General features: G+C 37.4%; 2 protein-coding genes across 2 annotated transcripts in view; one reads left to right on the top strand and one right to left on the bottom strand.

The window, feature by feature from the left end:
• LOC142344858 (FACT complex subunit SPT16-like) overlaps positions 1-25697 on the top strand; it is a 120506-nt gene extending 94809 nt beyond the window's left edge. The window contains exon 5 of the mRNA XM_075396892.1: positions 24839-25697. Coding sequence (XP_075253007.1) covers positions 24839-25041 — 203 coding nt within the window. The 3' untranslated portion in view covers positions 25042-25697. The remainder of the gene's footprint in view (positions 1-24838) is intronic.
• The window catches only part of LOC142344868 (uncharacterized), a 577092-nt gene that overhangs the window by 249871 nt on the left and 301369 nt on the right, over positions 1-25852 (bottom strand). The window lies entirely within an intron of this gene.

Below are 25852 nucleotides of genomic sequence, written 5' to 3'. Positions count from 1 at the left end.
GGCGCTGTCTTTTTACGACTCGAAGAGGAGTATTGGAGAAGTCCTTTTTTTAAATCACTTTAGTTGGAGTGAATTTTGAAGCAGGAAATGAAACGCGTGAAATGAAACGCGGAGCGAAAAGAGAGTGGTTTTTTGTTCATTCCGCTGTTTTCGAGAGAGCGAGAAATTGAGGTGTGAAAAAAATTTCTGTAAGCGAGCGAAATTTTGTGTTCACGTGCGGCTTTTTAAAACCGTTTTTTTTTGTTAATTTTTTTGGTTTAGAAGTCTTGTTATGGTATTGTGTGATTTTTAACGTTGCTTTAATAGTGGTTGGTAGGTTTTTGGTCATTAATAAGAATTTTATACCATTTTGCTGGTTTTTCAGCTATTTTGCTGAATTTTAGGCGAATTTTAGCATTTTTTTTGCGTTTTGTCTTGTTATATTGCTTTGTATGGGCTTTGAATAGACGCATGTTTGTTACTGAGTCTTTAGATACCAAGTGATTACATTTTCTTAGGTTTTAAACGGTTTTTTTGTTAAGAAAACTGACAATAAACTAAAACATTTTTATTTATTCTTCTTAATTTTTTGCTGTTTTTCGCTTTTTTTTCTAAACTTAGAGAAGTTTCTTAGCCTATTCGGTTTTCCTATTGTTTTGGAAGTTTCTCAGTTTTCTTTTTGCTCCATTTAACGTTTTTTGGCTCTATGTGCTCTTGTGAAATCAAAAAGCTTATTTTTCAAGATTTCTTTCAAGTTGTTTTTATATGCTGTGTGTTCTTCTAGTTTTTATAGCAGTAGTTTCTAAGTTTTTATAGCGTTTGGGGATGCCTATAGTCCAATTTAGTTGCTTTTGATGCTTGTTTATGATTTTGATTTCAGTTTTGAGTCATTTTATTAAAGATAATTGTGTAATTTTTATGAAGATTTCCACGAATTTTTGTGATTTTTTTTTTGAATTTTTGTTTCTGATTTTTGCGACTTTTTAGTATTCTAGCTTTTGATAGGAACTTTTCTAGAGGTTTTAATGGAATGTATTTAGAGCACTTTTCAATGACAGATATTACTAACTTTTCTTAATCTCTACTTTTTTTTAATCAGTTTTATTGGAGTGATTTTTGGAGCGGGAAATGAAACGCGTAAAAAAATTTGGAGTGATTATGGCGCTGAAAAAATCTGAAGAGTCGAGCAAAAAGGGAGTGGTTTTTGTTCATTCAGCTGTTTTTGAGAGAGCGAGAAATTGATGTGTGAAAAAATTTTTTCTAAGCGAGCGAATTTTTTTGTTCACGTGCGGCTTTTAAAAGCAGTTTCTTGCAAATTTTGATGGTTATGAGATTTGATTATGATATTGTATTAGTTTTAGGTTTGTTTTGATAGGAATTGAAGGTTTCAAGTAGTTAATTTGATTTTTAATGCTAATTTGGAGGTTTTTGATCAGTTCTGCTGATTTTTAGACGAAATTTAATGAATTTTTACCTGTTTTTTTTTGTTTTACTGCTTTAAGTGGGATTTGAATATAAGCTTGCTACTTAAGGAATTGTAGGATACCAATTGACTAAAGTTTTATTGGTATAAATTTTTTTTTCTACGGAAAAATGACCGAAAAATTGAGAAATTTTAAACCATTTTTCTCATTTTTTGCAGTTTCTTTTTTAAATCTTACACAAGTGTCTTAACCACCCTATTATAACTTGCCCATCGTTTCGTGCAAGTTTTTCATTGCTCCAATTGCAAAGGAACTTTTTTCGGCTTTATGTTTCCTTGTACTAAAACTCATTTCGTTTTTATAGTTTTGTTGAATTTGTTTTTGAATGCCGTTTCTATTCCTTAATTTTTTATGGCATTTGTGGAGGTTTAGGGTTCATAATAGTTGTTCTAGTTGTTTATTAATAAGTATGGGCAATTTTGGATATGATTCATTTCTTTGTTGAGAAATATGACAAAAAATGGCGAAAATTGGAACTATTTTCTTTTTGGAACTATTTTTTTCTTTGCAATTTTTCGGGTTTTTTTTCTGTTTTTTGAGAAAAGTTTCTTAGGCTACCATGGCTTGCCTATTGTTTTGCGAGCATCTGGATGCCCTATTGGCTGAAAAGAATTTTTTTTTGGATTTATTTGCTTTTGTAATTTTACTAACTTCTTCATTTTTTTTAGTGCAAGTTGTTTTTGAGAGCTTTTTTCATAATTTGGCCTCAAGTATTTTTAAAACATTCACTTAAATGGTTTTAGTAAGTACTAGTTGTTTTGATGAAGTAATTTTGGCAGAGATAGTTATTTCTGGATCTCAAGTTATGACAAAATTTGATCACATTTTTTTATTATATGTTAACAGATTTGATTTTTTGTTTTTACTTTTTGTTTTATGGTTTGGTTTCGAGAAAATCATAAACTAGTGGAGGCAAGTTTTTTCTGATGAGTAGTTGGATGGCAGTTAAATAGATTTTCACTTCGAGTCGTTTCCGGAATTCTTCCGGCTATGTTTTTTAAGATCTGTTCACACATTTTCATGATTTTTGAAGTCAAATTGGAGTTTTGATTTTGGTCACGCCGAAACAGGAAATAGAGCGAAAAAGCGAGTGGTGTTGCGGCGTGAATTTTTTTCGCTCTAATTTTAAAGAAGAGTGAGAAAACGGTGTTTGAACAAAAATTCGGTTTCTCGGTAGTGGTTTTTTGTTCACATGCGGCAATTTCACTCTGATTTTCTGTTTTTTCGATTTTTTGGATCGGATTTTTTTCTAAATGGTTTTCCCAATCCATTCACAGCTCATTCTAGGCCTAGTTTTTTGTTTGAATTAATTTTTTTTCTCGCTAGTGGTTTTTTTGTTCACATGCGGAATTTTGACATTGATTTTCTGTTTTTTTCTTATTTTATCTGATTTTTTACAATGGTTTTCTCAATTCACTCATAGTCCATTCTAGGTCTAGTTTTTCTTTTTAGTCAATCAAAATGCTTTGAATTGTACGTCAGGACTTGTCCTGCTATGTTTTTCACTTCGTCGAACTTTTTTTCGCTTTACCCATTTTACCGCTTTTTCGACATTTTGCGTGAAATCTTTTTGACTTCTCCAGGCTAGTTTCACTCTTCTGTCATTCTGCTAAGTCCTTTTAAACAGCAGCTGCTCAGCAAAGCTATTCAAAATGAAGAGAGTCAGTATAAAAAATCATCAAAGTGAGAAATAGAAACGGGATAAACCCATAAAGCCCATTTTTAAATGCCCGGTACTTGAACTTTGTTCTCATAAGTTTTAGTTACTATCTATAGTGCTTATTGGTATTGATACTAGACCCTGTAGCCTCTCACTGAGAGACAGGAGTATGATCAATTACGAAATGACATCAAAATAAATCGCACTTAAAAATGTTTTTATACAAAAATCAATTTTGTTGATATTTTCTTTTCTTTCAATCCCAATAGAGTTATGGGAATCAACGGCGGCTATTTTCTGGCAATCTGCCGGGTATGTTTTAAATTTTATTAGTGATTATAGTGGTTTATAATAACCTCTAATGACTTCATTTGAACCCCCCTCCCCCCGCCGACTAAAACCGGCTGCGATAGGCTCCCGCTAGTCATTCGAGAGCAGTTCTTACGACGGTAGTCGGTTGTTTAATACAAAATTATGGTTAGCTATCATATAAATTGCTGGATTATCAAAGTCTTGAATTTGGCGCAGGAGGTATTTATGATTTTTTTCTTGCAAGGATTGTACTAGGAACTACTTTTATACGGCATCATATATGATACTTGTCTAAAACCTAAAACAAGAAAATGTTAAACACTTCAGAAAGTGTTAGATTGGCATTTTTTATTAGCAACTCGAAGTTGAGTCGTGTGTTTGTACCTCCAAAAAGTAATCTACTTCCAATCACAGTTCGCGGTAAAAATTTGCGTTTTGAATTCAAGAACTTCCTCATTGCTTTGAACAAATGTTACGTAAAACTGTCTTCTATCTAAATTTTCGTGGTAAATGCAGCTGCCATTTTTCTGAATTTCGAGCAATTAAAATTCTGACGACAATAAGTCGTTCCATATAACGGTTACAACAAACTGATTTTGGAATGTTTGACGACGTTCTTGAAAAATTTGGCTGTCATGAGTATTTGTCTTTTCTATTAATTTTTACTATGAAAGGTGGAGTTTTTGTGTTTTCCGTTTCAACATCTTATCTTTGCGAGTTTTTTTTCTTTCTTTTGCGGGATTAAGTTTTTGGTCACATGTGACTTACTTACTCCCAACAATGGTTTCCTCAATATCAAAATGACTTTTCTGTATTTTAATTCATGGAGATAAGGTCAACTGATTGTGTATCACTCTAATTGAAGGTTAATTGAGAGCAGCTCACTGAAGCAGCGATAAGTTCCTAATCCAAATATAACATCTCGGTAATTAATAAGATAACATCTCGATCTCTATTTTTAAATCTGGAACTGCACATCTACGAAGCTATTGCGGCCATTAGAACCACCTTCCCCTTAAAGCTAAAGCTATTATTAACTTTTGTAGAAAGAATTCCCCGTTGTAAGTGTTAAAATTGATTGCGTTCATTAACAGAGTGGAAACTTTGTTCAATTTTGAAAGCTGAAGTATAAAAACATAGCAAAATTGTAGTGTTTTAGTTAATGCGCAAAAAGGCGTCTTGGGTTTTTAAGATATCGTTTTGTAGCGGGGATGATTTAAGCGCAGTTATATTGCAGCTGTCTTGTATTTTTTTTTGAATTCGTAGAGTTTATTTTCTTTTGAGGTGCTGGTTGTATACCTGTGCGCACTCAACTTTTTGAAATCTTTTTAAGTGATGGAGTAAAACCAATTTTTGAAAGTTCGTTGATGTACAGAAATTTCATTTCTCTTTTTAACGAAGTTGGAAGCAATTATTCTAAACATGTTTATCTTTTATGCAAAGTTTTTACTGGATAGTTTTGACTTATTGAGTGACTTTTACACCCTTGGCTTTTTCTTTTTGCGCGGTTAATTCCTCTCAAACGAAGTTTGTGGCAATTATATTAGTCCTGTCGGTCTTTTTTTTTAATGCAATTTTTCGCTTGACCGATTTTTCGTCTGACGCTTTTGACTTTTCGTCCTCAAAAACGGGATCAACAGGTAGCGCCCAGCGGGAATTAAGTGCTCTTAGAGCCTTTCAGCTCTGTTTCAGCTCAAATTGTTTTGGAGACTTATACTTATGGTGTGAAGGGCGGTTCTTAGAGGTTGAAGACACCCCACCCTCACTGTTGACCCCCCCCCCACTATTGCCCCCACCCCCACCGGCACTGTTGCCCCCCACCCCACTGTTGCCCAACCCCCCCCCCACCCCTCCCTCCCCTTCAGCCCCAAGTGCACCCCCCACCCCCACGGTGGCTACTGACGAACAACCGATCGCTAAAAACACGCAATTTTGTACTAATTTCGCAATTTTTTTCAAGCTTTTGGAAAATTTTTGTCACTTGGGTTTTTTCAGCTCTGGGTGTCAAGGAACCTCCTCTAGGGCTTTATAATAGGCTACTGCATAGTTTCTAATGGTAGTGCATTTGTTTGAACAATTTTAACATCACGAACTTTGGCAATTTTTTGATGAAATTTTCAATTTTTTTATTGTAAATTTGCAATTTATTGTAATTATCTAAGTTTTCCGAGACCCAGGAGCCAGGAAGTCTCCTATAGCGTTTGATAGTAGGGTATTAAAAATTTTCATTGGCCATGGAATGGTTTTCATTATTTTATTGTTACAAATTTTAGCAAAATTTTGATAAAGCTTTCAATTTTCAATTTTGAAATTTTTGTCAGTTTTTAGGTTTCTCCAACCTCAAGGGCCATCCACTCTACACCAGGGTTTTATATTAGGTTACTGCATAGTTGCTAGTGGTATTGGAATGGTTTTCAACATTTTACCGTTACGAATTTTAGCAATTTTTTTGACACAATCCGCAATTTTTTCAAGTTTTTTGAAAGTTTGTCATTTTTTAGGTTTCTCCAATCATTTTTTCGGCACCAGGGTCATAGTTCAACTCCAAGGTTTGATGACAGGCTGTCGCATAGTTGCTAGAGTTAATGGAATGATTATCAATATTTCGATGACTCCAGCTTTAACAATTTTCTAGCAATTAAATTTTTGTCACATTTTCGGTAAATTATTATGTTCCCAGTTTATGGATCTTTATGAGCCAGTGGAACTATTTAAAGCTTGAAATAGGGATACTGGATTGTCTCTTGAGACAATGAAATCGTTTTGAAGATTTTAAAATATTAAATTTCTGCAAGATTTTTGTAAAATCTGCGATTTTCAAAATTTTTGAATATCTTTGTCCTACGATCATTACTGTCCAACGAAGCTTTTCAAGTCAAGCAGATGCGTTACTTGACAGAATTCCAGAGAAAAAATAGTTTTGAAAATTTTCACTGCGAAATCTGGAAGCTTTTTTTAGAACTTGAGTTTTTATTTGATTTTTTTCATAAAAAGGCTAGAAAACTAAAAGATGCAGAGTCGGAGCAAGGTAAAGCTAGCCTCACTAAACTGTGGCTAGCTACTGACAAAGCCAACCGCTCGCCGGTTGTTTGAGAGCAATTTGCCCGACATTAGTCGGTTATGTTCCAATTTTCTTTCTCACAAGTGTCAGCAGCTGAACTCAATTAGCGACTGTTCACTAATAAAAGTCAAATGAAAGTCAGCCGTAATTGCGTATTTTTTTCAATGGTTATAGTGGTCATTTGAAGCCCCACTAAAGACGTCATTTGAAGCCCGACCCGGTTCTAAGTTTATTTAGTAAATTTAGTTGTTCCCCTCGGACTGAAGCAGGCTGCAATCGATTCGAGCTCCTATTAGTCTTTTGGGAGCAATTCTTCCGCCGTTAGTTGGTTATATTTGGTTTTGTTCATTTGTTCAATTTAGACAGTATTTTTGTAATTGAATTTCCAATTGAAGTAATTCGAGCGTCAAGTTTAAGATTTTCTCATTGTTTCATGTATTGCACCTTTGAATTGTCCTGCTGTTTTGTTGACTTGTCACTGTATGCCGATCTTTTTAATAGCTGCATTTACGATAGCTGAGCGGGTCTATTATGGGCTTTCTCTTAATTAATAGCCGCCCTCATCTTCTCAGCCGGCTATTATTGGGCTCGTATTTTTTTTTTACAATCCAAGAATTGGATTGTATTGGTGCTCTGTCTTTTTTTTTGTAAGATGTTTTCACACCTGTTTTCATGACTTTGAGCTTTCAAAACGGGATAAACAGGTAAAGCTCAGCGGGCATCAAGTTTCATTAGAGGCCCGCGTTTAGTAGTCCCTCAAGTACTCAGAGTGGTGAAGCTACTCGCAAGGCCGTCATTCGAAGGTTAAAAGGTCATTTTTGGGAGTTCTTGAGCCTAAAATAATGAAATTTTTAGCACTTTTTCGTCATTTTTAGATTTTTTGTTAGACCAGTCTGAAATTGAGGTTTATTAAAGTTGATAAAGGTGATTTGCAAGACGCAATTGCTTTTTACGGCCACTTTAAGAGCTATATCTATTGCTGCTCCAGACATAAACACGGTAATTTATACTAATTTTTTCAAATTGTTTGAAAATTTTTGTTATTTTTTTGAGTTGTTTCATACTTTGATGTCGAAAAAACTCCTCTGGGGTTTAATAATAGGTTATTGCAAAGTTTCTAGTAATGAATTGGTTTTAAACATTTTAACTTCATGAATTTTACCAGTTTTTATTTAATCAAACTTGGTTTTCTTTTCAAATTTTCTGACATTTATTGTCATTACTCAAGTTTTCCAGCCCCAGGGGGCAAGAAGCCTCATCTAGGGTTTGCTAACAGTTTACTGAAAATATTTTTTGGCCATGGAATGGTATTCAATATTTGGTATAATAATATGGTATTTTAATATCTTTTACCAATTTTTTGATAAAGTTGGCATTTTTTTTTAAATTTTTGAAATTTTCATTCAGTGGCCAGGGAACCTCCTATAGGGTTTGCTAGTATGCTACTACATAGTTTCTAGGGGCAATAAAATAGTTTCCAATTTTTTAATTTTGCAATTTTAGGGAATTTTTTTAAATAAAGCTTGCAATTTGAAATTTTCGATTGTTTTCAAATTTTTCGATTTTGTCACTCTGTGTTTAACTATCTTTACTGACCAACGAAACTTTTTAAATTTTGTAGACGGTTTACAAAATAGAGCTCCCGAGTCAAAAAAATGTTTTGACCTTTTTTATAGTCCTATTTTTGGAAATTTTTAAATTTTCTCTTCTCAGTTTCTTGATGCATTTGTCATATTTGTCCAGTTTATCTGCTTTTAGTGGCAGAATAATTACTTTCAAGGTTTTTGCGTGAGTTAATGAGTATTTTGAAATGAGTCATTTTGTGCCTTCAAGTCAAAAGCTTCAAGGGTTTTAGCAATGATCGTTTTTTTGGTTAGTTTGTTTGATTCTTTTAGTTTCTCAACTTTTGAAATTTTGTCTTGTTGGCTGGGATTGTTCAATTGATCCGCTGGTCAGGTTCGTTAGGTCTGTCTTTCATTCAATTACTTGGATTGTATTTCAGGACTTGTCCTGCTATGTTTTTTTTCTTCGTCAAACTTTTTTTCGCTTTACCATTTTGCCGCTTTTTCGACATTTTGCGTGAAACCTTTTTGACCTCTAGGCTAGTTTCTCTCTTCTCTCATTCTGCTTAAAGTGAATTTGAACATCAGTTGCTCAGCAAAGCAATTCAAAATGAACAGAGTCGGTATAAAAAATTGAAGTCAGAAATAGAAACGGGATAAACCCATAAAGCCCAGTTTTAGATGCCCGCTCTTTGAACGTCGTTCCTATAAGTCTTAGTTACCACCTCTAATGCTAATTGGTGTTGATAGTAGCCCCTGTAGCCTCTCTCTAAGAAACAGAAGTATGTTCAACTACGAAATGCCATCAAAATAAATCGAACTTAAAAAATATTTTTGTACAAAAATCTTTTTTTTTCAATATATTCTATTCGTTCAATCCCAATCATGCTTATTGGAATCAACGGCGGCTATTTTCCGGCAATCTGCCGGGTATGTTTTGTATTGTGTCCCGAAAGATTTTTTGTAACAACCGTATGACGTCACGCTCACTTTTTTAGCTCATGTTGAATTTTTTCATGCAATATTTTGACTAAACTACCTGATGACGTCAATTTTTTATACACTTAAAGGGAAGAGTTTTTTGTTCATTCGCGTAGAATTGTTATTCACACGACATACCTCATTCTCCAATTGGGTTTTCCTAATTGACTTTTGCTTAGTCTATTTGGAGGAGATGAGGTCAAGGGAAGAGATGGAGGATATCTCAAACTAGTTGAAATGTTTGAGGGAAGCATTTTAGTATATAATTCATTTCTTTACAGATACGACAGCAGTTTGTATAAAAGCAAACTTTTCAAAATGGTTTTGGTCTCGATATTTTCATGTTTTTTTTGGACACGTCGATCATTGAAGTTTTATAGGGCAGCTGTTTTCTGACAATTTGCCACACATGTTTTTTCAACATTTGATGTGTATTCATGTGTAACGACTGAAATAGCCGATTCTGTTCAATGGCATCATTGTATTGATTGCATTTGCGTGCGTAACGTCATTTTTATATTTCTTGAGCGCGAGTTTTGAAGTCTTGCGCGTGATAAAATTTTGATCATACCTGCTTTACTTCACTGTGCAAAATGTCAAATTAATTGAATTTGAGGTTAAGCAGAAATCTTGGTGGGGAATGGCGTTTCAGATAAGCTTTCTACTCAGGAATAAATGAGCCTTAAGTTCGCTTTTAATAGTTTTGGAACAAATAAAGGGAATTTGAGATAGAAAAGTGGCCAAATTTTCAAATTTCTTGTGCTCCTCTAATTTTAGAAAAATCCTCAATAGAACAATTTAGCGAAGAACTCAAAGCGTTTTCACAAAGCTGCCAGAATAATGTACATAGTCAGACACTATCGAGCATGAAGACTCAGACTCAAATAAAACTTATAAAATATTCACTGTCTATAGAATGAACTCAATTCTGATTGGACAAAAATGTAAATAAAAAGTATAAATACGAAATGCATAACACGAAATATTCATTCGTTCTTCAATTGATTCTTGTGAAACTTAGTGCTATTTTCCATCCTCAGAACTTGTGAAATTTTCTCATCTTAGCAGAATACCGGACGCTTGCGAACCTAAATACTTAAGAAAATATTTGAAAAGGAAACATAAAAACTGCACACGGAACCTAAACATTAGTAGAAAACTCCTATTAGAATAGCTTTGCAGAGAGTCACCATATGGCGACAGAGATCAAGAGCGTCATTTTTAACACTAAAGAAACGGAATCAGAGAAAAATTATCACAGTTGAAGCTTCATAAAAAAAAACAATTGTCTTAAAATTCATGTTTATCTCAAACTAATGTTTATTCTTTTGGGAAATTTATCACACAAAAACAAGCAAATTCTGGATGCCGTTTTACAATTCCCCAATATCAAAATTGTTCCACCGATCTCCAAGAGGTATGGAATAATCATCATTAAAAATAAATCAAACTCAACAAAACTTAAACTCCCAGAAGGTGATATACACGAACTCATAAAAGCTAATACAGGAAAAACCAACTTAATCACCTCACATAAACCAATACGCCAGACCTGCCCACTTTGTCGATTGAAAACAAACGGACAAGATCAACAGGAGAATTGTTCTTTTCACCCATAAAATACAACAACAAATATGGCCGCGCCGCACCCTCCACACGTATCGCTCAAACGTTTTGCCGGGCTACCCAACGAAAACTGGGACCAATTTTAAGGTCTTTTGAGAGCAAGCATAGCAGTTGCCAGAATTCCGGCGGATCATAACCAACAAGCCCGATACCTACATTTACACCTCGACGGAAACGCATTAAACTATTATCTACGCTTACCAGAAAACACACGAAACGCCCTTGATGACGCATTAGAACAGTTATGCAACCGCTACTCAGGTCCAGACCAACGGCGTAATTTTGAGTTAGATTTACAGAGCAGAAAATTTGATCCCGTGAAGGAACAACCAGACGATTTTCTAACTGACTTACAGCGGCTTGCCAACTTAGCAATCGTCGATGACGTTGGTGCCGGAATTGACCGCAATGACGAGCGGACAAGAAGAATCCGAGAACAATTTATACAGGGGATGCCCTTCAAATACAAAAAAGTTCTTCTCAGAGAATTGGACAATGTCGGAGTAAACGACTTATGCTCTATAGTCAAAAGACGACTTCGAATAGACCAATTAAACCCAGAGCCAGCACACACCACAGCCTTCAACTCACTAACAAGCTCCCAAAACTCAAGCCTTTCACAAACTAAAACAGAAATAACACAGCATACAGAACGCCAAACCAAAATAGAAGCTTCTCAGGTTATCAAAACTGCCCTTTCTATCGAGGTAGAGGAAGAGGTACAAACGCGATGAGTAGATACAACAACCAAAGTCAACAATACAACCAGCGACAACGATCTCCCACGCCAATGCGAACTTCTTGCAGGATATGCGCAAGCAACGAGCATACCGCACGTGATTGCACTCAGAGGCAACCACCTTATCGCGACGCAACAATGCCATTCAACCAACAGCCAAAAAACTGAATAACCTGCATGCTTTTCTACAAAAAAATTCTTACTGTACGACTAGCTATGACGAAAACGTCTTTCTAATTCCTATTCAATTAGGCTCAATTACAATGAAAGCCATAGCTGACACTGGAGCATTTAGTAGCGCTATGTCACAAAAACATTTTGATAAAATCGACAATCATCTAACGCAAAAACCCATAAAAAAAGGCACCACCGGAAATTACCGTCTCCACAGCGTTGATGCATCAGTCTCAAATCTTATTCACGACAAATTTAACATTCAAAATTGACCATTTAGAACTCACAGAGGACATTATGGTTTTTGAGAAACTTTCCGGCATATTACTTGGATTCCCCTTTTTCGACAAAAATGAAATAACAATCGACGCCCACAACCACTATCTACATTTCCCTGAATTCACATTTCACCTGAACTTGATGCGACGGCAGGCTCAAAAACATCGAAACGATTCAATAATAAGCGTAAAATTTATCTTAAAACAACCACTCGAGTTATAATTAACCCCGGCGAACAGAAAATGATTGAACTCATGCCCTATCAACCATTAGAAGCAGATCACCAAATTGGAATAGTAGAGCCTACAACAAAACTCGAAAACATAGGAGTCTGCCTTACGAGTACGATAAACAAAATGCTAAAAGGACAAACCAATTCAACTAATGGCTATCAACACAACGGAAGTACCGATCACAATGGAAAGAAACACACTACCTGCAACCTTCACGATAATCACACCCGAACAAGCTCGCTATCTTATCCCATTAGAGCCCAAGTTGCTGGAAACAGATAATTTGTCAAAGACAACAAAAACCATATCGAAACATATTGAGAAAGTAGCGAAGGGCCAGCTAAATCACATCACAATTAACCACAACGCAAAATATTGGTTTCCAACCCCAGAGACAACTGAAGATCCATCCAAACTCACAGGACTAGAAAAACGGATTTACGAAGAACTCACTCGCTTCAAGAAGAGAGAGTCCATTCGACCACTGGATAATGTAGAGGACCAAAAAACATTCTTGGAATCCTTTAACTGGCACGGAAGTGTTCTAACAGACGAGGAAAAGAAGAAGACAGAAGATCTCTTATTGGAATTCAACGATATATTTACAAGACATCGCCTTGACATTGGCTATACCTCAAAATTCTCAGTAAAACTGACGCCTGATACTGATAGACCAGTATATTCAAAAACCCAAAGAGTTTCCATCCACCTCAAAGAAGATCTCCTAGTAGAACTCGCCTTATTACAATACTACGGCGTGATTACAATGTTGCCATTCAGTAGATATTCATCACCAATCTTCGCGAAAAGAAAACCGAATGGAAAACTACGAATATTAATAGATCTGCGTAAAATCAACCACTTGATTCGAAATGACTATAACAACAACAATTTCCCAATAGCAACACTCGCTGACGCAGGAAGCCATCTTGCAGGGAAAAAGCTCTTTTGCAAAATGGACGGAAGCCACGGATACTACTCCGTGCCAATGGCCGACGAGCAATCTATCCAACTGCTCGCTTTCAATTTTGCATCGCGAACTTACGCATTTAAAAGATTAGCACAAGGACTGAGCAGAAGTGTCAGCGCATTCAGCTCCTTCATGCGACAGAATCTTGACCCCGTAATTACCGCTGACAAATGTTTTCAATATGTAGACGATATTGGAGTAGGTGCTCATGATCTCCCAGATATGCTGGAGCAGTCTTCACGTGCATCAGAGAATCAGGAATGAAGCTAGCTACAGATAAATGCGCCTTTGGTTTGAAGGAAATTCAGTTCTTGGGGAACACGATAACTTCAGAGGGTTTGACCCCCATCAAACAGAAAATCGTGACGTTCCTCAGAACATTCAAGATGCCGAAAAATGTTAAGCAAACAAAAAGAATGGTCGGTTTCTTCAATTTTTACAAAGCCTTTATACCAGAGCTCGGAGAAAAGCTGCTTCCTTTTTTATAGATTACTCAAGAAAGAAACAGACTTTGAAATAAACGAGGAGCACAACATAATGTTAAAGAAACTGACACAAGATCTACAATCAGCCTGTGAAATATCACTAAGGCTACCGATGACCAATAGACAATATGTCATTATGGCCGATGCATCATTCTATGCTGCCGGATTTGTATTAATGATCAAGGATTACACCCAAACTACAAACGGAGCGTCTGAACACAAAATTTATGCACCTGTAAGTTTCGGCTCACGTATCTTCAAACCGAATCAACTCAATATGTCAATCTACGCGAAAGAATTTCTTGCCGTTCATTTTGCCCTTGATATGTTTGCAAACATCCTTTGGGGATGCGAGAAACCAGTACTAGTCCTGACAGACAACAGAGCTGTCACCAGATTCTTTCAAACAAAGATCATCCCACCAACGCTGTGGAACGCACTAGATCACGTATTGAGTTTTGACATAATACTAGGACATATCCTCGGAAAAGCCAACCTTGCAGCAGATTACCTCTCAAGGATACACATAAACCCGAAGGAAAAACTCACACTTCGCATCAACTCGAAGATACCAATCAGTGAAGTGCAAATTGACACTACCGCCGAAGTACCGAACAACTCAATTATTACACTCCTGCACAAAACATACAAGGAAAATACTAGGAAACACTATCTTTTTCAGACCGTCAACGAAACAGATCAAACAGAAATCATTGAGGAGGTTCATATTCAACAAATAAAACCGGCGCAGTTCCAGGCAATACACGAACACAATCCAATGGACGACTTTGATACAACCGGTCACTCGCCATTGAATCTAAGAGCCGAACAACCAAGAGACTCAGACATCAAAAGAGTTATCCTTTGGTTCGAGACAGGCCCACCAACAACCGCCCAATATCTCTCAGCAGACTTGAAAAAGTACCTGAAACAATACCCAAGACTCGCTATGTTTGACGGAGTGCTACACAGGAAGTTCTACAATCATACAGGCAACAGCTTCATCAAACAATACTGTGTTCCAATTCACTTGCAAAAAGAAGTACTCTTCCGCATCCACAACAGTGTCTGGAGCGGACATAAAGGTGTGTCGCGTACCATAGCCGAATTTCGGAAGCGGTTCTATTTCCCCAATTTCACCGAAACACTAACTGACTACATTAGAAACTGCGTGACTTGTTTACAAACGAAACCTAGTCCCACAGCAGCTCTGAGACCACCTCTACAACCAATGTCTTCCTTACAAAATTTTCCAGCAGATGTACTCCTCATCGACCTTGTCGGAAAGATGCACCCTTCACCGTACACCTTCATATTATCCGGGATAGATGTCTTCTCGAAATACCTATTCGCAATACCTCTGATGAAAGGTGACGCCGACATTGTAGCCCGAGCGCTTATTTCCATCTTCCTGAAACATTCATACATTCCATCACAGATAATCTGCGATCTAGGGACAGCCTTTACGTCACATTTAATGAGCGAACTCGCCACAATTCTTGAGACCAAACTCAAACACTGCACATTGAAACACGCACAAACAATTGGATTACTCGAAAGAAACCACGCCCCACTCAAACAAATTCTGCGAATCAATGAAAACCAAACGTCTTCCGACTGGCATAGATACGTTGATATTGCAGTATTCATACACAACACTACCTACGCTCCAGCAATAGGGTGTACGCCATCAGACGTATTTCACGGACGCACACCAGTCAACCCACTCGACCTACGCTTTCAAAACACACGTCTTTGGCAACACAAGCCAAAAGCGGATTGCATAAAGGAAATCCAGGATAAAACAACGGAGCTATTCGCTTCCGTGAAAGAAAATCTTATTTATTCATACCTCAAATACAAGAAATATTACGACAGGAAAGCCAATGCATCTCCTCTGAAAGAACAAAATTATTGCCTCATTTTGGACCCAAAATGTACAACACAAATCACAACAATGAACAAACAACAGAGCAGATGGATTCCTATGTACCGAGTGGAAAAGAGACTCACAAATAACAACTATATTGTGCGGAAAATTAACACAAACTATACACAATGTGTACACAGAATGCGATTGCGACCAATAAAACCACAATATGAAATCCAAGACTTAGAATCAATCGACCCTCAAAATTTTGAGGCCGATCCCTCAATCCCTGAAGAGGAACGAGAACCCCAGTTCTTCGATAACCAGATCGAGAAACACATCAACCAAGAAGCAATGACTCTACCCAGAACAGTGCCAGAAACCAGATCAATCAGTTTCAATCAAAATGTACAAACGGCGAGCTTCTCAGCACAAGAACCGCCAACAAACCATCAACAAATACAACAGGAAACTATATACGACGAAAATACATTCTTTGTGGAAGGCTCAGTGCCGTCTGAAGAAAGAGAAACACCAGAAACAATAGATGTGGGAGACTACGTCTTTTCTGAAAACAGTAATTTCCCTCAAACAGATACCCGATTTGGCTCACAAAGGCCCTACAACCTGAGACGAAGCGACCACCTTGCATTGGCAAGAGAACACTCAATATATAACAGCCTACAAGTTTCCGAAGAAGATCCGCAAGTGAAAGTGATCACTTACTTCCCGCTCAGTCATTACCCTGACCCTGACCTCTCCATTGCTTTCAGTGATGCAGAAAATAGCGATATAGAAACTAGCGCTAGTGACACCGAGTCCTCGCTTGAGTTCTATTTCTCAATAGCCTCGGGAAAGATCGATGATACTTTCAATTCTGCGGAAACCAACACTTCAATGCCCCAAAACAATGATGCAACTGAACAAACACAAGGAATGGAAGATGGAAACAACTTGCCTGAGACAGATTCTCTACGAAATCCAGCAAACGAATCAGCAATAACCAACTCCCAAGAATATAACGAGGTAGCATCGTACGACGATCCAGCATTCGAAACAACAGAAACTGACTCAGACATTAATTTCCAAGGTCCTAGGCACTCATCGCCATTAAGGCATAGGGTACCTCCCAGAGAATTAATAGACCTAGGTCCAATTTTACCAAACAGTAGTCGGGTCATTCCACTAACTCTTCATAGGCAGCAAATTGACGGTAATCTTCATCAAACTCTGGACTACGCAACGGATACAGAGGATTCTTTACTATGACGTCATTACTTTACTGCTCCTTTCTTAGTGGCTATTATCTCGCCCTTTGTATTCACTATATAAACCACAAAAATAACTAGTAAAATCATTCTTCAACTTTATTCACTTCGAAATCAGCAGCATTCTCAACTCGAAAAAAAAAACAACCCCATTCATAAACCATGTTCAATTACCTTCCACAACAAGCTATAGCCTGCTTCCTACTTTACTTATTGACAAATATTAAAAGCGGCTCAAGTAACCAGCCAGCAGTGGCAACTAAAGATGGCGTACTTTTTAACTTACATCAGAAAATTCTCTTAACAGAAAAATTTGTAAAGACAGAAATCCTAGTCCCTTACCCAGTCTACAATAAAACAGTAGAGTCGAAACTTACAAATCTCACTCGAGAACTGGCAAGCATGTGGACTTCAAAGAATTATGGTTGCCCACTCAATTATACCAACATGACTGAATCAACATCTGGCTTACAATGGATCGCCAAACAAGCTATCATGGAAAACGAACTCGCACAGCAGGATATCGAATCCTTAAAAATAGAAATGTCACAACTCCTCCGCTCACACGCCGCAACGGATACAACTTTTTCTCGCAAACCAAGGGCAGCAGCCACTGCAGCCGCAGCCGCTGCAGTTCTGGGAATTAGAATTGGCGCAGGAGACAAACTCCTGTGCTTTATCAAATCGGTATTTGGCGGATGCGACAAACGGGTAAAACGAAACCAAGAAAACATCAGACAAGCCATGGCTTACCTCAAATACCTGACAGAACATGTCGAACAAATAACCACTTCACAGAACGAAAAATTCTTTGTGGTCTCGGGAGAACTTAAAGCAATAAAAGAGGCGCAGGACGAGATAATTAAAACCCAAAACAGGAACTGGGAGCTAGCAGAGGGGCAGTTCACTGCGCTCCGTCAGAATGTCCACCATATGAGAAACTGCCTACAATACCTTTATGTACGCGAACAAATAAACCAACACAGTCTTGTCTTAAGCAATATCTTTCAGACAATCCTGGCGAACATTAAAACCTACAGAGCAGCTCTGTACACCTTTAGAATTAATGTTCTGAATTCACTAACACCACTCATGAACCAGCTATTACCTATGTCGCTGGTACCTCGTCAGCAGCTCCATGAAATTCTTACAATGGTACACTTACAACAAAATGGGCTACAGGACCGATTGTCACTCGCCGTACCAATTCGACATTCTCTCGTATTATGAGACAAAATTGGTCTCACAAGTTGAGGCAATTGAATCAGGTCTGATCCTGACACTGGCCATACCGATGGCATCAAAGAGCACAGTTATGAATGTGCTGCATGCCATTCCCATACCCATGCCAGACGGGGATACAGGCAAAGCATTAGTTTGGCGTCTAGAAGCCAAATACATGGCCATCTCGGACGATGGAGAAGAACTCGCGTTTATCGATGACAAAGAGCTCGAAAATTGCATTGGGTCCCAAAAATATGCAATATGCACAAAAGCCATACCTACAGAGCAGACTTATCAGTCTTGCATGGCTACACTTTTATTCCACGACGACGAGCTACTTGCATTGCAACGCTGTCAATTGGATGTAATCGAATTGCCATTGACTGAAAAGGCTCGCAATCTCGGCTTCGGTCGTTGGTTAATTACGTCGGCAAGCGACGACTACACACTCATCGAGAGCGCAGGGAATGGCAGCAATCCCTTAGCAAGGATTGAGCATCCTGGATGCAGAGTTTGCATCATTACACTGGGATGTGGTAAACAACTACCTGGACCAAACATTCATTTACGATCAGATCTTACAGCTTGCGATTCGGTACCGGCAATACGACTTGACTTCCAATTACCTGACCCAATAAGTACCATTTTTAACCTCCTACCGCCACTTGAAGAACTACCAAGTTTCTCATCAAGATCAGAAGCACAAATTCAAATTCTACATCAGATACAGCCACAATTCCAACAAATTGATTCAAGAAGAACCAGCAAACAAACGATCAAAAAGATAGCGCAACCTATTCTGGAGAAAATTCAAGCACTGAAGCCCAAGCTTGAAAACAGACTGAAAGAATACATTCCGTGGCAGATGTCACTACTATTTGGATTCCTTTCATTCCTGATAAGTGTTTTTCTGCATCTCACATACTCACATTTATTACATAAATGGGCAAAACTACACCGCAGGTTTCCTTTCCGAATAACACACGAAGGGAGAAAGATCAAAACGAAGTCAGTGCAAGTAGTTGCAATCAATGACTATGAATATCTACAAGAGCATCCTGAACATCCACTACATAAATGTTCACTTGTTCTGCCTTTGGAAATTAAAAACGAATTTGACACCCAGCAGGACAACGATAGCACACGAGTGCGTACACCGTTAACCTTTTTGAGGGACTACATCAAACGACTGAAAAGATCGGAAGAGCCCACGCTAACGATTGCACATATTAACAGACCTCCGCCAGTCACTTCTCAGCCAATTTACACTCATATACCAGAACATGCACAACCAAAACTACCAACCCATTACGGGGCGTACCCAATCAGAACCATGAACACCGGAAGTGTTTAATAAGGATTAAAAAATTTCTTTAAAAAAAACAAAAGTTTTTTTTCGCAACAAAAAATTCGAAGAAAAAACGCCTAAGTCCAGAAATTTCCCCTTGGGAAGACTAATTTTGGAAAAAATTACAATTGTCGAAAAAAATTTTCAACTTAAAAGTGCGATATCTCGAAAACTAGAAGAGCTACGACCCTCAAACTTTCAGCCCAAAATTCGGACTCAAAAAAAAAGAATAACGGATCCCCGGGCTCCTCGTGGAACCCGGCTTAAAATTTTTCCTAAGTCTTTCCTCAAAGATACTATTTCAAAATTTGAATAAAAAGCTAAAATAACAGGAAACTTAACAAAAGAAAACAAAAAAAGAAAACTCTTACATTACAATGCTAATCTCTTCAGCCTCCAAAACGCGGCTTAGTTATCAGCTCAAGCGCTAAAGAAGTTTGCGCCTAAATAATCGCAGTCCAGCATTAATATAAAAACCAACGGAAAAACACGCGAAACAGAATTAGCAACAACGGTATTCCTAATATTCGAGCAGAAGCAGACCTATCAGTTTCTTTGATTTTCATATCCAAAAGGAAAACATCAGGGACCATCAAACTCAAGTAACAAAACAACAACCAAGGAATCACTTCTAAACAACCGAGAAAAATGATAAATCAACTTACCTGCCACATAACAGAATCAAACAAAAGTAACTTTAAATAAAACGAAATCAAATACAATTTTAACCTCACACGGGGAAGCTAATGTGTGAAATGCAACACAATTCACACCCCAAAAATGAAAAATATACACGAATTAACAAAAAGCTAAAGCGAAAATGGAAATTTGAATTACCAACCAATCACAAGACAGGGAATTATTTTCAGAAAAGCGGAAATATTTGGGGAAATGCACTACTTCACTGTTTATTCCTTGAATGCAGAAAACAGACTCCAGTAGCAGCATTTACCAAATTGTATGGAAAAACAAAACTTTGAATGGCTGAACCAATTTACGAATTTTTCATAGAAATACAAAACCCAATCTTTACATCCCTTAATCATTACAACGCCACAATCGACAGTTACAGAATTTCCTTTTTCTTACACCAGGAACCCCTCATCCAACTTAATTTACGCCAGGAATTTATTCTAAACGAAACAGTAACCGTGCACACATACCCTGTCATAATTGACTACACATCCCCCGTTTGGTCAGAAATCCAAAACTGCATAAATAACAATAACCAAAACGCCAACATTGATTTCATTTTTCACCATCCTTTAGTTATTGGCAGCCTCCCTCAACACTCACAGTATCCCGAGCCTATCCCCGACACCCCAGAATCCCCCGACTACGAAATTATTTCAGATGAGCCTTTAACACCTTCCCCAATCGCAAGTACCCCCTTCAGCCAACCCCCTCCCTCGCCATAGACATTCCCAAACTAAAAATCCCCAAACACATTAATGTCCAGGTCCTCAACCCCCGAATTTCTTTCACTCGAACATTATGAAGACACTCTCCCATATTTTGATTTTATATCCACACGATTTACTCTATTTATGTATTTTTATATAGATTTTAATATTTCCTTATGTTATTTTGATCAATACCTTAAATTTCCTGACGAGTCCATTGTATTCTGGGTAACCACGTTCGAAAATACCACCTACAAGGCAATTTTTGAAAAAAAATCTCCCTCCTACATTGACGTTATTTCATTTTTAGAACTTAGCACAGAGGAATTTTTACACGGGGAATTTGAATTACTAAATATCAATTAAAATGAGTAATTTAAACAATAATGTAAATTCGCCCTTCATTAATTGGGATATTTACCGACAAGACCATGACGCAGGTTACCTACCAACAATTCTCCCTTTCCCCATGTACCTTTACTTGCGTCATGGTCGCCGAGCAATGCTAGTTACATTTGATGACTACATTGTCCGCAATGACGGTACCATTTCACTTTTTGTAGAATTTGTTGACCCGGGCTACACCCTAAAGACAGTCACCTTTAGCCCCAGCTGTTTAGACTATCAACAAGTTCTCGACAGTCTCAAAAACCCTAGCAGCGACACCCTCGAACCAACATTCGAACTACACAATGAATGATTCCCTGTTACTTCGACCCGCCCCTCCTCACACCCCTTCACTCTAATCTCCTTCCCCACTAAAATGCATTTTGATGTAAACCTTGTGTGTATATATTGAACAAGATTCCATTATATTCCTTTTACAAATTCTTAACAAAAAATTAGAAAATTACAAAAAAAAGCAGAATACTCACATTTAACCCTTTTTACGGTTCCAAACCCTTTTGTACTCATCCTTATCTAATTACTTAGACCTCTGTTATCATCAAAGACCGCATGAGAGAGCGCGAGCAACCACTACAAACCACTCAGCACAACATATTAGGTGAGAGAAAAGCTCTTAAAAAAGTGTATGTTTCTCCAGAAAAAGTGTTACGCGGGTAAATTGACATCAAACTCTAACTCATTACACTTATTTCTTCCAAAAAAACTTACTTTTAACTCTGAAGCAGTACATCCCAACACGGGGCAATTACTTTTTTAACGAATACCCTACATCAAATTGGGTACGTCGAATTGACAAAAAGATCGATTTCTTCTCAAAAACAATTATTCTGCACCTGAATTGGCATCAAACTTTTGTTGTTCAACCATATTTGTAGACATATATCACCATCTTAACTCGGAATAACACTCTTTAAAAGGTCGGGCAATTACTTTTTCATAAAAATTTACACCTGCCGTAACCCAAATTATTAAAACTAAAACTTACGTTAAAACTTGGAATGATCCTTTGGAGGCAGGAAATTGTACACAATTGGGTCTTCTTCCAGCTCGCCCACGTCTCCCGTTTTACTCAATTTCTTAGACTTACGCACACCCCCCCCACTTAATCCTTTTATTATATGGTCTCTTAGTCATAGTGAATTCATTCTTTACTAAAGATTGTATATGTTCCGTAACATCTGAGGAGCCACCGACGTCCTTATCTCTCTTTAATGCCCATTCTAAAGCGGCTTCCTTGCCTTTGTCTTTCAAAATTTTCTCAACAACTCCTTTTCGAGCCCCTAACCCAAATGAAGTAAATGTCCTTTGGGCAACTCTTGAGTTTCGTAAGTCATGTGCTTCCCAGCCAGTAACTAGGGAGACTCCCAATGACATTGTTAAAACAGCATGAGCACAGAGTGATGGCTGACATAAAACACTAGACTTATTTGATATATAGAACCAAATATCACTCGGCAGCTCACTAGCTTTAGGGCCACGTCTAATTAATTCCATGAAATACTGGGGTGTTCCTACAACATTATCAAATGCAATGGACGTCGTGTAGCTCCCACAAATGAGAAACAGTTTTTCTCCTACAATTGTCTTTGATATACTATCACTCCCACCTATTTCTATGTGTGATCGTGTCCACCAGGGACCAAACTGTATCATTGCATCTCTCCTATTACAATCTAGGTCAGAGGGAACTTCTCCATTTAGAATTCCTTCAATATTAAATGTCCAGCCGACTGAGCCATACAAACATTCATAAGCTGATACCTTAGCATATATGCGTGATTCATCATGATAAGCCGGCATATTATCAATAAAATTTTCAACTTGATTTATATCAGCAAGCGCTTCTACTTCTTTACAAAAATCTTTCTTTATCCCGACTATTTCTTCATTTCGAATCTCTAACGGCAACTTCGGCCAACCGTTTTCACCTACTATTGACCCCCTCCCCTCTTCAACTAACTTAGCCCTTAATTGATGCCAACTCTTCAACCCAGATCCGTCAACCCATGGAACTTCCTTCCACCCAAGTTCTATTAACTTACCCCTCTTTAGATACTCCTCCTTAAACTTACTTATATCCCCCAATAGATAACTTCGTTGTCGTGTACGCCTAAACAAGGCCATATTAAAAATTGTATCAAATGAAAACAGAAACTTTAAAACTATAAAAAAACGAACCTTTCTGGATGTGTCGATAGAATATTTGACACCTTCAACCCAGTTAACTGTCGAGCCATAATACTTCACTGAAATAATAATTCTAAGCTCGACAAATAATAAAACCAAAAAACCATTTCCAAATAAATCCGAGCAAACAATTTAAAAGAATCTACCCCCCCCCCCTTCCCCCAACAAATTTGTACCAAAAACCCGTGACCCCTAGCAGTCAATCGAAGTATTAAATATTCAACTGAAATTCAAATCCTTGATTCACAACCACCGTTCCCATTAAAATTTCCCCAATTTCTGTCAGTCCATTTCCTCCTGATCCCACAAAATCTAATCAAAAAAGACATTTGGGAACCACTTCAATTAACTCTAACCACATTTCCCAAAAAATTTGCTTTAGTTCATCTCAAATCTAATCTTCACTGACGTTACAACTAATGCTAATGGACTTCTATGGGCCTTCTAATCACACTAAAAACGAGATTGCCAATGCAGCTACGCAAGGAATAATAGCAAAACTAATCCCCTGGGCTCCAGATGCCTCCACCCATTCACCGCATACAGAATGACGAAAGGGGACAAAGCTCACAAATACTTTTTATTCTCATTGTATCAATGTAAATAAAAAGTATAAATACGAAATGCATAACACGAAATATTCATTCGTTCTTCAATTGATTCTTGTGAAACTTAGTGCTATTTTCCATCCTCAGAACTTGTGAAATTTTCTCATCTTAGCAGAATACCGGACGCTTGCGAACCTAAATACTTAAGAAATTATTTGAAAAGGAAACATAAAAACTGCACACGGAACCTTAACATTAGTAGGAAACTCCTATTAGAATAGCTTTGCAGAGAGTCACCATAGACACCCTTCACATTGCCTAGAAAATGAAGTAATAAAATTGTCAGCTAATTAAGTTATTTCTTTTCAAGCAGCGATTCCAAAGTTTTTTTTGTACGGCTAGGTTGTCAGAGTCATTATTAAGAGTGAAATTAAAGCCTAAAAAAATATGCTATAGACTAAGATAGCTGAGTGGAGCCCCCTTAGACACTCATTTATGAATGTCGGAGAAATAAATTTCTACGTCATGCAGAGATTCGTGGGTAGATAAGTGGCCAATCTTAATAATGACTCTGGCATCCTGGCTTTGCATTATACTTTGCTTTAGTTGTCGGAAAAGAATAGCTCAATCAGGTGCAATTTTTAGGGTTTGATTTTGGCCGATTTTCCAAATTGATTTTTTTTCAAGTTATATGGTTGAAATTGCTGTTTTAGGGTTTTCAAAAGATTGGGGTGTCGCAAGAGATTTGAAATTAAATTTTGGCTTCATTCTTTCTACTTCAAAGTTGGTTACGCTCTTTTAATTCTGATATTTAAGAGGAGTGGCATAGAAATCTATGTTGGTGAGGCCATTTGATCACTATCTAAAGAACCTCGGTAGAGAAAGTTTGTTCAGGCCCTTCTGCAGCCCGAGAGATGAATTTGCACTCTTGAACTCATTAGTTTATTAGCATAAGCTTTTCTGTCATTTTTTGACAAGTTTTGTATACCTAACTCGACTTAACCGAACTTCAATTAAGGCATTCTTTGCACTTTTAGGCAAAGATTGGAGTGATTTGGAGGAAGAGGCAGCGAAACAGGACAAAGAAAGAGCGCGAGAAGAGGCCGAGTATCATGCCCGACACGGACACTCATCCTCCGGGGGAGGGGGCAGCAAGAAACACAAGATGTCCTCGGGGGGCGGGGGCTCTTCTCACAAGAGCAAAGGAGCACCACCAGCTAAGAAACATCGCAAATTTTGATCAAACTCTGCTTGTCCTTAAACTGAAGATATTTGTGAGTTTTTCTGGTCACATGAATCTCGGCAGCAATGTTCAGAAGGCTTGATTTTGTTAAACTATGTTACTTGGACCAGTTATAGCAATTCAAGTAGCTGTAATCAAAACTGTGAAGTCGATAAAAACTCGTGTGCAAGTGTCCGGCAGTAGTGGTCAAACTGAAATGCGTTTTACAGTTTCGTTTTTCTTTTGTTTGTCATCTTTTTCATCATTCTGGCTTGGTTGGTAATGATAGATATTCAACAGATTGCGCAATTAAGGATTTTAACTTGGATGTGTTGACTAATTAGTATGTTATTCCATCACATATTGTCTCTTGAGCTGTGCTTGCTCTGTCGTAATAAGTAATGAATGCTGTGCTGTAGCTGTACATAGAAATGACATTTTTCTAACTGGTTGACCCAACTTGAAAATGTAGTCATAACCTGACAGTAAAACCTAAACATGCAGCTGTTTTGTTTTAATTTAATCTTAACATTCAGTGTGGAGTAAACAATAGTCACTCATATTTTTTGTAGTTTGAGATAAGCAAACATTGAGTGACGTTTGTTGAGTATGAGCAATTCAATCATTGTTGTTAGAGGGTTACCGTTTTGTATCAATTCAGTTTTTGAAAAGCACCCTTTCTCCAATTGAGCGGTTTCTCTGGTCAAATTAACGTAAAATCTGATTAAAAGAAACGTTTCTTTGTTAATTCAAGTGCGCGAGTTAGCAATTAATGTTAAATGAATCGAAATCTATGCAAGGAATTTAACTTTTAAAAATGTTTCAGAGA

The sequence above is a fragment of the Convolutriloba macropyga genome, chromosome 8, assembly GCF_964194025.1.
Source record: "Convolutriloba macropyga chromosome 8, txConMacr16.3, whole genome shotgun sequence".
In the NCBI taxonomy this organism is placed as follows: Eukaryota; Metazoa; Xenacoelomorpha; order Acoela; family Convolutidae; genus Convolutriloba; species Convolutriloba macropyga.
Note: the sequence above shows the minus strand (reverse complement) of the source record. Positions and strands in the feature narration are given on the sequence as shown.